At 38.1% G+C, this 12,942-nt stretch overlaps 1 protein-coding gene across 1 annotated transcript; it reads left to right on the forward strand.

The window, feature by feature from the left end:
• The first annotated feature begins 597 nt into the window (after positions 1–597).
• LOC103719614 (pentatricopeptide repeat-containing protein At1g30610, chloroplastic) lies at positions 598–12,114 on the forward strand. Its single transcript, XM_008808939.4, has 9 exons — positions 598–1,832; positions 3,739–3,930; positions 5,402–5,483; positions 5,570–5,761; positions 5,860–5,973; positions 9,839–9,929; positions 10,005–10,162; positions 10,915–11,346; positions 11,695–12,114. Exons 1-9 carry the CDS (start codon positions 859–861, stop codon positions 12,055–12,057), a joined length of 2,598 nt encoding a protein of 865 aa, XP_008807161.2. The 5' UTR covers positions 598–858; the 3' UTR covers positions 12,058–12,114.
• The last annotated feature ends 828 nt before the right edge of the window (positions 12,115–12,942 follow it).

The following is a 12,942-nucleotide window of genomic DNA, read 5'->3' on the forward strand; positions in this document are numbered from 1 at the left end:
TGGAGAAAGATATATAGAGAAAGAGTCACCTTTGTCATTAGAGATAGAATAGCAGAAGATGGATTTTTTTACATGGATGAAATGGAAGGCGTTATAAGAACAATTAGAAAGTAAATGAGAAATGGAAGACGTTTATAGGAGCATTTAGAAAATAAATGAGGTAGACAAAGTTGGGTGGCAATCGAGTGAAACTGAACTAGTGCTTAGTTAAGGCTTGGCATTAAAGTATCTTGAATATTGGAAGCATTGTTTTGCTGAGATCTTGTGGTGGTTTTTTTCTCCCTCACAGGTGAACGTTGACTCATGGATTAAATATGGGTCCTAAATTAGTACCCGTTTTTTGGATCAAGTCAAGTATGCGGATTTTATAAACTTGGATCTGGCCAAAATAAATGTGAATAAAGTTGATTTGACATAAAAAAATTAATTCAAAATTCCAAATCCGGATTGTAGAATCTGGTTTTCTGTGAGACGTAATCTAGTTCAAACCTTTTATGTGATGGGTTGGATCTAGATCCAAGCCTTGGATCCAAAGCGTATCTGGTGGGCCAAGCTAGACTAATGGACTCGGATCTCATCACCTCTTATCAGCAGGGCCAGCAGCGGCACCTCTCGAATTTGCCCTCCTCTGTCTCTCTCTCTTCGCCCTGGAGCCAAAGCATCGGGGAGAAGCATCGATCCGTGAGTTTGGTCTAAAAATGGTTCACAGTTCTTCCGTTTACTTCTGACGATTTCCCTTCCCCAATATTCGTTATTTTATTGATTTTTCGCATCGGTATGGATCGGAAAGGGTTATTGGATCGAAATTTCGTCCTTATTTGAGTTCATATTTGAGCTTGTTGAATTGCTCCGGAGGAGATGATGATGACGACAACGACGACAAATGGGCAAATCGGTGTTTTTAATTTGAAAGGGAATAGGGTTTTCTTCTCCGGTTCTCCGTTGAATTCCTGCTCTGGTCACGGGTTTTTGATTTCTGGCAGACCCGTTTCCAGTAACACCTTAAATTCTTTGAGGGTGACCAAAAGTTGGGATTTTGATGTGAGAAAACCCAAGCTCAGAGTGGCCAATGCTTTGGCGAATGGAGAGATCGAAGCCCCGTCGACTCCTAGTCGGCTTCTCGAGAACGAGTTTAAGTTTAGTCCCACATTCAATGATTATGTGAAGGTCATGGAGTCGGTTAAAATGGGTAGGAATCAGAAATTGATTGGTGATGTGGATGCGTATAACTCAAAGAAGAGATCAACAGGGAAGGATGCCATTGGAGCGGCTGGTAATAAAGGAAAGAGGAAATTGGTTAGATCAAAGGAGAAACCGCATAATGCAGCAGAAAATATTGATCACGAGGAAAGACAAAATGGGGAGAAGGCAAACTTGGCTGGAGGGCAGATTGGTCGCAGAACAAGGGTTAAGGAATCAAAGGATGTAAGGGTATCTGTAAGGAATAAAAAGCATGTTGTTGTTCAAAGTGGTAGTAGTGGTGGTGGATGGGGTTTAGTGGAAGGGCTTTTGGAGAAGAAAAATGTACGAAAAAGTGGTGATAAGAGTAGATCTAAATTATACAACAATGGAAGTGGTAATGATGCAAAGGGAAAGGGAGATTATAATTTGTCTAGAAAGATTAATGGTGATACTATGGGAACAAGGAAAAATGGTGAGATGCATGGTAAAATTATTGTGCAGTCTGATAAGGTTGTTCAAAGTGATTCTGATGACATTGATATTGAGGACAGAGCTGCCTTCAAGACTTTCGAGGTATTCACTGATGTCAGAAACAGGCCAAGAGTTTTGCGGATGGAAGTGGAAGAGAGAATCCAGAAGCTAGCAAAGAAGTAGGTGTTCTCAATTATCCTTTGTTGTTGAACATATATTCTACTCCATACTGGTCTCCTTGATTTGATGGGGTTTGAAACTTCTGGGGTTAAGTCACATAAGCATCTTAATTTAGTTCAGTTATATGTCAATGTTCATGAATGTGCTGACATCTTTTGGTCTTAAGTACTTTTAGACTAAGTGAGCATTTTCTTCCTCATTTTCTCTTCAGTTTGTTTAGTATCACAATAAAATCCAGTTAATGTCATCTTATAGTTGTTTTACTTGTAGGGTACTTTGAAATTTCTAAACATTTGCTCTTCATCTTATTTCTTCCTAACTTTCTAGGTGGTAATTTTAGCTTTCTTTTGAAGATTATTACATTCATATATTGAGGCTAGACAAATTTTCTCTATTTGAATAAGTTAACCTATCTATTATAACATGTGAGTGGAAAATAGTTTAGCTAAAATCCAGACAACACAAATAATTAAATGATGTGCTGAAATCTGCAAAAGGGCGCATGATATTGAGTAATCCAGTAATTATTTGCAGTTAACATTAGTAAGTCTTCTAAGTTATTTTATTAAAATACCCAAATTCCTCATGCTATCGAATATATGCCACCTTTAATAGGCAAGGATATGTAGTGTAAAATATAATTCTTTCTCAATTTCATATGATTTGGCCCAGATCAAGGTACGCCATACCGTACCGAAACGGATAGTACAGAGCGTATCATATCGTACTGGTTCGGTGCTGGTACGTAATACCGCAGAGAGGGGGGGGGGGCGTATGCCGAATCGGCCCCGTACTGGGCAATACCAATACAAGAACAGGGTGGCATTAATATGAATCCCAGTGCGGAGACGGCGTACATTGGCCCAGATCAATCCTTCATTTTGTTACCATGAAGACCAATCAACATTTGGCTTGCTGAAATTTTCCAATTTCAAGGAAACACAAAACAAATAGGAACCCTGCCGCTCTCTTCTTTCTCCCTTTCATTCTGTTTTTCTTCTCACTGTGAGTTCTATTTGTTTGTTACATTGTTTATCTGGATTGAGTTGGGATCTAACAAGAATTCTGTTGAGGGATTATGTATTTGATTTTTAATGAAGGCAGCTTATTCTTTATCTTATGTATTTCTTGAAAACCAGAAGTCTAGTACTTACAGCTTGCCTTATGAATTTGAACCGCTTACATATGCAAAACAAGAGTTATGATCAGAACATGCCTTTATATGGTCTGTCATCAGTGAATTAATTGAGCAGGTTGAGCTACATGAAGGAAAGTTCTATTTGTTGATAGATATTAAGTCAAGCTGTCATATATCGAACTTAAACAACAATTCCATTGTTTAGTCAACTCAAGTGTCCTATTAGCAGTCCAATGCAAGAGGAAGAAGAAGGGTCCATGTGGAAACTATTTCAAACTGAAATATGTTTTTAAATCCTTGGATATTTTGACAAATTCGACATGGAACAAGCTGCCACTCATCCTGATCCTGGGTTCTTGAGTATTGGGTTCTGCATTCAGTTTCTTTATTGGTTTTTACTGTTTTGTGCTTAAGTGATATGTGATGCTGGGCCCTTTGGGCTTTCCTGTTGGGAATGCTAAGATTTATCTGGCATAATTAGGTCCTCTTGCTTCCATGTTGTCCTTATTCACCAATTCAATGGAAAAAGCTAGTGGGATGCCCATGGAACTATCTTTTGCATACACATGAGGAATGTGAAACACACTCTTAAATGGTGGAAGTTGTCTCTTGAAAACAGGTTTTATGTGTTTCTTCCTTATGATATGTATGTATTTATGTGTATATGTTTTCTTCCTCAGGTCTTGCTTTCCATGTCATTTCCAAAGCATTATCTCAACTTTATTGACTTTACTTGAGCTTTAACTTGCAGTGTTTTACTGTCATAGGTTGAATGCTACAGATGTAAATATGCGTGAGTGGGAATTCTCCAAAATGATGCATAGTGCACAATTCAAATTCTCAGATCACTCTATCTTGAGGGTTGTCCAGATATTAGGTGCATTTGGGAACTGGAGGCGAGTGTTACAGGTTGTTCAATGGCTTCAATCACGTGAAAGATTCAAGTCCTACAAGCGCAGGTATTTTTTCACCCATTATATTCTTAGGAAAATGCAAACATGCTGATGGTTAAGCAAGAGATGGTTATTCAGTCTTTTGTATTCAAACCAAGCTTCACTGTATGGGTACTGTGACCCATCCCTGTTAGGTACAAGGTTGGTAGCCTTGCTGACACAAGGTATGCAAGACCATGCCTGTCAAGTATTGATACCTCAAAATCCTCATGGGTAGTGGTGGAGGGAGTCACCAAAGAGAGCAGATGTGATGGAGAGGAAGGGGTGACCTGCAGGTGTTGAAGATGATGATTCCAAGGGGCTTGATGACAGGCTTCATCCAGTAGGATCATCATTGGAAGGAGCACTGAAGGAGGAAGAAGTGCTCGATCATAGCTCTTTCTGATCATATCAGCACCATCGCCATAAAAGAGAGAGGTCGTGAGGGGTAGACAAGGTTCCAGGTGATCGGCTATCTGCCGAGCCGACCGAACCAGCGTACCGGTGAGCTCCGGTATCGGTGCTGAACCGGAACCACAAAAAAAAAAAAAAATGGCCGATGCGCGTCCACGTTTTAGTGGCATTAAATGCCCACGCGGCCCCGCGTGGACCTGCGCACGGGCGCAGGGAACCGCGCAGGAGCGAGATTTCCTGCGTGTGGAATCGCGCGCGGGCACGAGCGATTCCCCGCATGTGCCCGCGCAGGCGGGCTGCCCCGCACGTGGTTCCCCTCTCTCCTTCTCTCTTTCCCCCTTCTCCCGCGAGCAAGAAAGGAACCGTTGGGAGGGCCGCACGCGCGTCGGGGTGCTAGGGAGGGGGGTGGCCCGAGGTACGTCAAACCCTCTTCTTCTTCTTCTCCTCTTTCTCTTCTTTCTTCCTCTTCTTTCTTCCTCTTCTCCTCTTTCTCTTCTTTTTTCTTCCCCGCTCGGTTCCGGCTTCGAACCGTTTTATGTGGCTATACTGTACCGGTGAGGATCGGTATCGGTACGGTATGTGCTGAACTGGTCGGTATGGGCCGGTTCAGCAGACCATGTCGGTAGGGGTGGCGTGCTTGTGGGTCCCTCGTAGAAGAGAGAGAGAGAGAGAGAAATAAGGAGAGAAAAGGACGGATCGAGAGAGAGGTGGAAGAAAAAAGGGAGCATCGAAGGATTGTATTGGGGGAGAAAGCAGGGTTGGGTCAGGGGTTAGGTTGGGGCAAACCAAACAGAACTGATTAATATTGCCCAAAACCTGGTGGAACTGGTTGTTTAGCCGGGTTTGACTAGTTCGGCCTGGTTCACTCCTTGCCATGTTTCAAAGACCGAACAGCCCCGGCTCCGCATCAATTCGGTATTGGTACACCTTGAATCGAGTGGTTCAATATAGTTTGGCGAACCATGATCCAAACTTATACTTCTACACCATGATTCATTGCATTTCTTCTCTTCCGTTATCTTTTAGCAAAGTCTTTTATCCTTCTATGATTGTTGTGATTTTGACTGTTCCTTTTGTTATACAGATATATTTATACGACGGTACTTGATGTACTTGGGAAGGCAAAGAAACCTATTGAGGCACTGAACATATTTTATGCTATGCGTGTAATACATTTTATCCACGTCAGTTCAAGTGTTTTAGATGCAATTTACTTTTACAACTATAGTAATTACATTTCAATTGTTTGCAGCAAGAATTATCTTCATATCCTGACCTTGCAGCTTACCATTGTATTGCTGTCGCACTTGGGCAAGCGGGTCTTATGAAAGAACTATTTGATGTCATTGATTGCATGCGTGCTCCCCCAGAGAAGAAGTTTAAGCTGGGTCCTCTCCAGAAGTGGGATCCTCGGTTGGAACCAGACCTTGTTGTATACAATGCTGTGAGTAGTCTGACACATACAGTTGTATGTCTAATATAAATTGAAATTTATTTCATTACCGGTCAAAGATAGTAACTGAATATCTTCCATCATTGTAGGTTTTAAATGCTTGCGTTCAGCAGAAGCAATGGGAAGGAGTATTCTGGGTGTTGCAGCAATTGAAGCAGCAGGGTATAAAGCCTTCAAATACAACATATGGCCTTGCCATGGAGGTAAACTTAATATCCCCTAGTTTCTCTTCCTAATATCTATTGATCTTCAAGAAATCATTTGACACTTATTCAAATATGCAGACAGTGGCATGGTTCTGTGAGCCTGTCAGGAATACAGGTTTATGTGTTTAACTCACTGAATCAGCAATAAATTCCTTCCCTATTACATTTTGCAGTGCCAACAATATCACCACAACTAGCAAATGAAATTGATGATATATCATATTTTTATCACCATTGGTCTATATCACCATATTGGTCATATTTTAACAAGTCATTTAAATTCCCTTGAAATTTTCCTTATTAGGCTGAAATACTTATTGTGTCTAGAAAATTGGAAACAATTTTGTGGGATCTTTAATTTGGTTCAAAATGCATCACAGAACATGTTTCAGATCAGTGTGTATAAGGTAAATGCTTATTATGATCCCGAGCTTGCTTCTTCTAGACTTGAAATTCTGCTCAGGATTGATCAGGCCACGGGGGCTTTCATGGCTTCTAGTCTTATGTTTAAATTGATTAGTTTGCTCTACATGCATGACCAGATGTCACTAGTTTTTCATAGCTTGTCTCTTAGTTTTAGCAATCCTTTTCCTTGGGCCGGCAATTACCCAGATTGAATCCTATGCACCAGTTTTGTAGCTATGATATCAATTTCAATGACTCTGTGCCTTCTCTTACAATTACAAAATTATGTAGTTACCAAAGAATAGTTGATTTATGATGCTCAGACTGATGAAGCAGACCCTGAATAATGTGAGAAAAGTCCTGCTGGTTAAGGTCAACTTTGAGATACACCATTAAGTTTTCAGTGCAGGTGATAAATCATAGAGTAAGATGGGCGAAAAGACCCATGGAAACTTGTTTCTCTATATCAGGGTTTCCAGCAGTCATTTTATGTTGCCAGCGTAAAAATCAATGGAAGGATTTGAGAGAATACATTTATATAGTCTTTTATCAATATGAACTGAGCATTCACATAGCATTGCATAGATTGTTTGATGGTTGTAAATAGTGAACATGTACTAGATGATTATATAGACAGCACTAAAAGTTCCATTTAAAAGAAACTGGCTAAAGTGGAAACTGTTTTGGTTAATGGATCAAGATGTTGTTTTCCTCTCTACCATTGCCATAGAATAAGAAAGACCTAGTATTCAGGAATTGTCTAGTGAAAGGTTCACAGAACCGATGTATTCTATCCTGTACCATGCATTCCATACCATATTATTATGGAACTAATACTCGGTATGGGGGGCGTAACAAGTATAGTAGGTTGAACCCATCCTCATACCGGATGTACCAACACTGTACCGGCATGGTACCAGTTTGAGGTTCGGTACCAAAATTGCGAACCTTGGTCTAATATCATATTCATTGATCCTTCAGCTATTCAAGATAATCATTAAAGTTGTCAGCCAAGAAAAATGCCTTGGAATTATATCTATTCTACAAAATGATGGGAGATATAGTTACTAATTCTAAAATAAATTATAAAGTAACGAATGGAGGTATATGTGCTTCACAAATCTGGTGCAGCATGCCAATGTGATTTAAGGGAGTTTTACAGGACATATCTATAGCCAGCATTGTTTAAATTAGAACATTGAGCTAGAACTATATTAGATTGCAGCATGGATGAGAATGCTACACTAGAATGAGCTTGAGTGTTTCTTCAAGTGTGACGGAAAACAACAGAAATGGCATATTTTCATTTGAGGATTACTTTTTCAAAGGAAAGTTTGTTTTGAAGTTTTGAAAAGATTATATTTGAGGACTTGGGTGGGGCAGGAGGAAGGGTACTTAAATTTGATTGACAAAAAGCTGGTAAAAACTTAATATTTTTTTTTTTCAGAAGTTGCAATGGATATGAATAGGCTTGCCATGCAAGAGGATAGCCCATGGTGGCAGTTGGATAATTTCACAATTTGTGAAATTTTATGAAGGTGGTGGAAGAGGTGAGTATTAAAGATTTGAGATATTTTAATTGGCGTAACTTAAGGTGGTTGTGTACACTTAGTTGGTAAAGATGTTCATAATTTCTTCACTAAAATTGCAGTCATGTCTATGAAGCTATTCAGTGCTGATAAAGTCAAGCAATTTTTTGAAATATGACATTCAGCCAATATACTGTGCTTTTTTGTGCATTTATTTTCATGACAGGAGGAAGACTGCTGATGGGTAGAATGCAATGCAGTTCTGATGTCAAGAACAAAAAGCTTGTTCCTGATACACATGATACATCAGTTAGCTGTTTTCTTCCATAAGACTTGTGAAAAGCTCTCTCATTCATCCCAATCAAGATACAAATATACAATCAGTACCAAAGTTGAATAGTATGAAGAGGAATCTCCTTGATCGGATTTTCTGGTCCCAGATTTTGGATAATTCTATCTCTTATTTGAGCATATCAGTTCGAGACAATTCTACTTACTATATCTAAATGAACTGATGCAAAGGTATTCCAGCATGAGTTTTCAACAGAATTCCCATAGTGCTGGGCTTGCTATTCTGGACCTAAGCTCTCCATAAATAGAATTTACCTTGCATTTGTAGTTCAGCTAACCCAATTGGAATGCTTAGTAGAACAGAATGCTTCTTTAATAAAATTAGACCATCATGCAAACATTTAGTTGGTTTCCTGTGAACTGATGACTGAACAAGGCAGAATAATTAGAGGAAGAAAACTGAAAAAGAGGGGAGGAGAAAAAGAAGCAGGAAGAAAGAAGGTGCAGAGAGACAAAGAGAGTAATTATGAAATAAAGGTAGAGTAGTCAGAAAATAATGGAACAAAGGTAAAAAAAGAATAAGGTGAAAAAAAATCTTCTGCACTCTGGCTCCTTGTCATCTGCAATGGACAAGACATGCTGGTCTATATCAAATTATAGGAGTTGTTGATTGTTAGAAGTGCCCTTTCCTATCACAGCCCAGATGAAGAGACACTCTGTGGTGTACAGAGTTTGGTGTATTTTTGGCTTATAATTGATTTCTTTCAATTTTTTTCTTATGTTAGAAGAAAGTTTGGTTGTAACAGAAATTTAAATGTTGTGGATGTTTGTGGCATAAAATGGATAGAACTGTCACATGTTTTTTCCCTCCTTTATTATAAGATAGATGAATGATGTTCAAAGGTACATATGTATTGTTATGTCATTTTCACGGTGTTTAAGGATATTGGAAGAAAATAATTTAAATATGTACCTTTTCCAATGGTCAAAAATGCTACTAAAAGTAAATAAGTAAACTAGAGATAGATTTATTGGTAGTTCAAACTCTCTTAGAAAGAAATTATAGCAGCAGCAGAATCACAAAAAACAGGCAATCAAAAATCTTTAGAGTCAGGAGTAACCATTGCTAAAGGTACAAAACACTGCTACTACAAAAAACCACAGAGGAAAAAGTGTTGCGAAAACTTAAAAAACTGTTGCTAAAAGAAAATAATTAGGAACAAACAAAACCATCACTAAAAGCCTACTAACCACCATTAAAAGCGAGAAACTAGTGACGGTTATGACCGGTGCTGTTATGGGTTTTAGTGATGGTTATACTGATAGTCGCTAATCTGTTGCTATACTTATAGTGGCAGGTTTATGAGAAAAGTTGTACAAACCATCATAAAAAGTTTGAGTGGCAGAATTTATGAGTTTAGCGACGGTTTTTTCCATTGCAAAAATGTTTTTTTTTTTTGTTGTGGAGATCGTTATTGGCACCAAGAAACTTAGGCATTTATTCATTTTATTTTGTTATTGGTGCCACTCTTCATCTTGACGTAGTGGCGGGTTGCAACTTCAAATAAAATTGTTTTTTTCAGTGAATTTCTTCAATAATCTTATCAACCTATAGTTCTCTGTAACTTGTTGAGCAGGTGATGTTTGCATGTGGCAAGTACAACTTGGTGCATGAATTTTTCAAGAAAGTGGAAAAGTCTTCTATTCCTGGTGCTTTGAATTACAAAGGTATTGGTGACTATTGAGTGAAACTTTTATGATTTTACTTGCTAAGTTCATTATTGAGCCCAACTTCTATTGCAGTTCTTGTGAATACTCTATGGAAAGAAGGGAGAATAGATGAAGCTGTATTAGCCGTAAAGGATATGGAAAGACGTGGGGTTGTAGGTTCAGCTAGTCTCTATTATGACCTTGCTCGTTGTCTTTGTAGCGCAGGAAGATGCCAAGAAGCACTACTCCAGGTCTGTATGTGATGTATTTATGCTTTATGCTGCTTATATTGGACAAGTTTGTTCACCCATAGCTTTATCTTGCCTCGTCTACAATTGTAGTTTGCAAGAATCTTTTCTTAGCAGCAACTAAATATGTTACCTTTGCAAAGAAATACATAAATGACTGGTAAAATGGTTTAAATAGAAGACAAGTTTGCAACCCTTCAAGTATTGTATATTTTTTATTGTAGCATCAGCTCATGATGCTGTGTCGTGTCTTAGTGGAGACAACTGCCACTCCCTGTCTTGTGGTACTTGAAAGTGAGTGAAGATAGGACAAGTTGCAAAGATACAATGATCTCCAACTAGAAAGATGCCATGGTCCTTCATGTAACTCGTCAATGCAATAAATGCCTAAACTATATACTTCCACATATATTACATTATACATGCAACAACATTACCTTTAACACTTGAAAACGACATAATGTAACTTGTCGGTGCAATAAATGCCTAAACTATATACTTACACAGATATTACATTATACAGACAACACATTACCTTGAACACTTGAACGTGACATAATATGTGATGTTTTTAACCACAATCATTGATGTACTTTTGCTTATCTTAATAAATCTATGACCACTATCTACTGCTTGTGTTATTACTATTATAAAAAAAAATATTTTTGGACATGCTGGTATGACTTTCACCTTATGATTATGCATATTTTACAGCTGAAAGAAGTTGTAACTGGTGTTTGTGTTTCTTTCTGCAGATCAACAATATATGCAAGGTTGCGAAGAAGCCTTTAGTTGTGACATACACCGGACTGATTCAAGCCTGTCTGGACTCTGGAAGCATTGAAAATGCCAGATATATCTTTAATCAAATGCATAAATTTTGCTCACCCAACGTTGTAACATGCAACATCATGTTGAAATCATATATAGATCATGACATGTTTGAAGAAGCAAAGGATCTGTTTGAGAAGATTTTGGATGGCAGCCATCATATTACCAGAAAAACTGATTTGAGTCACAAGGTTGTACCAGATAAGTTTACATTCAATACCATGATGGAAGCATGTGCCAAAACAAAGAATTGGCATGATTTTGAGAATGCGTATCAACAAATGCTGCATCATGGATACCACTTTGACACTAGAAGGCATCTTCATATGGTGCTCGATGCTTTCAGAGCTGGAAAGGTGATTTTTTGCTCCATTTTGTCTCTGCTTCTATTTTTGACTCCATCATGAACAAACTTTAGTTTTCTTATATACTTGCGGAGTTACTAAAACCTTCAAAATACTTTATTGCATTTTTCGCTAACTAAAAGATTTGGCTTTTAAATGCAACAAAATCATATATTATGTTTGGTTCCTTAACTATTCATAATTTCTATTTCGTTCCATTATTTTTTCATTGATCACTATTTTCTGCTTAAAATTGATCTTTTACATTCAAATGCTGCTGCAATTGAGTAAATTACTATCTTAGAAAAAATTGAACATCATATCATGGTTTTATCAGAACTGCTTTTCATCATACTTCAGGGGCAAGTACTGGAGACGACATGGGAGCACCTGATTCATTTTGGTTGTATACCGCCGCCACCTATCATCAAAGAAAGATTTTGCATAAAATTGACAGAAGATGAACCTATGGCAGCCATCTCTTGCATTGACGTACATCAGGAGATTGAGATGAACGCATTCTCCAAGAAGTCATGGTTAAATCTACTCAAGAGCAAATCCAGTTGCTTAAAAAAGAACACCATTGTTAGGTTATATCATAAGCTCAAAGACCTTATTGCTGAAACTGATCACCCTCACCCAGTGTACCGCAATCTTTTGAATGCTTGTACAGAACTTGATTCCTGTGTAACAACTTTTGCAGACTTGCCCAATGATCGGTAAATGCTGCCATGTAATGTATAATCAAAGCTTTAAAAAGAAGAGGTTTTCCTGTCACCATATATTTGTCAAATGAATGTGATTCTTTGCAGACCTGTTCGTAATTATGGACAAGCAAGTAGCAAGTGCAAGAATGCCTTTAGAGGCCAATTGCCAATCAGAATTCAGTGGATTCCTTTGATCATACTTGCACAAATGCACTCCTCTGATATAACTTAAAGTGAAGGGCATGAAATTAAGCGAGGAGAATGTTGTTGTATTTGTTCTCTGAACTTTCTTGTTTCTTGTTTCTTTTTCTCTCTCTTCTTTTGTCCGATCTTGCTATTTTTACCCCAGACTGACAGGAGAAGAAGCCCAGCCAAAACTGCGGTGAGGGCTAGATCAAATCCAAGTCATTAATATCCAACAGCTATTAACTTACCAACTTAATCAATATGCATTCTCCATTTACTCCAACAATTTTGATCAGTGGAATCATTACCAATCCTCAAATGCTCTAGTGTTTTAAATAAATCATTTGCATAGGACACATCAAATACTAGTGTTAGTAAAAAAAAAAACAAAACCTGATTTAATTTAGAAACTTGGAAAAATTATGATCATAAGTGTCCTCACACTCCATGTATGATGGCTCCATAATTGCATTTAAAGGTAGATTATATGGTTCTCCGTAATTTTAATTGTTTCACCGGCAGCAGAAAACTAAATTCAATTTGTCAGGATGCACCTTAGAAAACACCCCAAAATCAAGGATATTGAACGAGAAAAACTAACTGATCTTAAGAAACTAAATTGCATGGGCCATATAGCATGCGGATGTTTCTCCTATCCTCATCCCTCTTATCTGTAAAGTTTATTGCTTTGCAAAATTTGTTCTGCTCTCTCTCC

Source organism: Phoenix dactylifera, chromosome 9, assembly GCF_009389715.1.
Source record: "Phoenix dactylifera cultivar Barhee BC4 chromosome 9, palm_55x_up_171113_PBpolish2nd_filt_p, whole genome shotgun sequence".
NCBI lineage: Eukaryota > Viridiplantae > Streptophyta > Magnoliopsida > Arecales > Arecaceae > Phoenix > Phoenix dactylifera.

Coding starts and splice junctions, on each gene's coding strand:
- LOC103719614 (XM_008808939.4), top strand. CDS start 859: ATGATGATGACGACAACGACGACAAATGGGCAAATCGGTGTTTTTAAT. Junction 5,762..5,859: donor ACCTTGTTGTATACAATGCT/GTGAGTAGTCTG, acceptor CCATCATTGTAG/GTTTTAAATGCTTGCGTTCA. Junction 11,347..11,694: donor ATGCTTTCAGAGCTGGAAAG/GTGATTTTTTGC, acceptor ATCATACTTCAG/GGGCAAGTACTGGAGACGAC.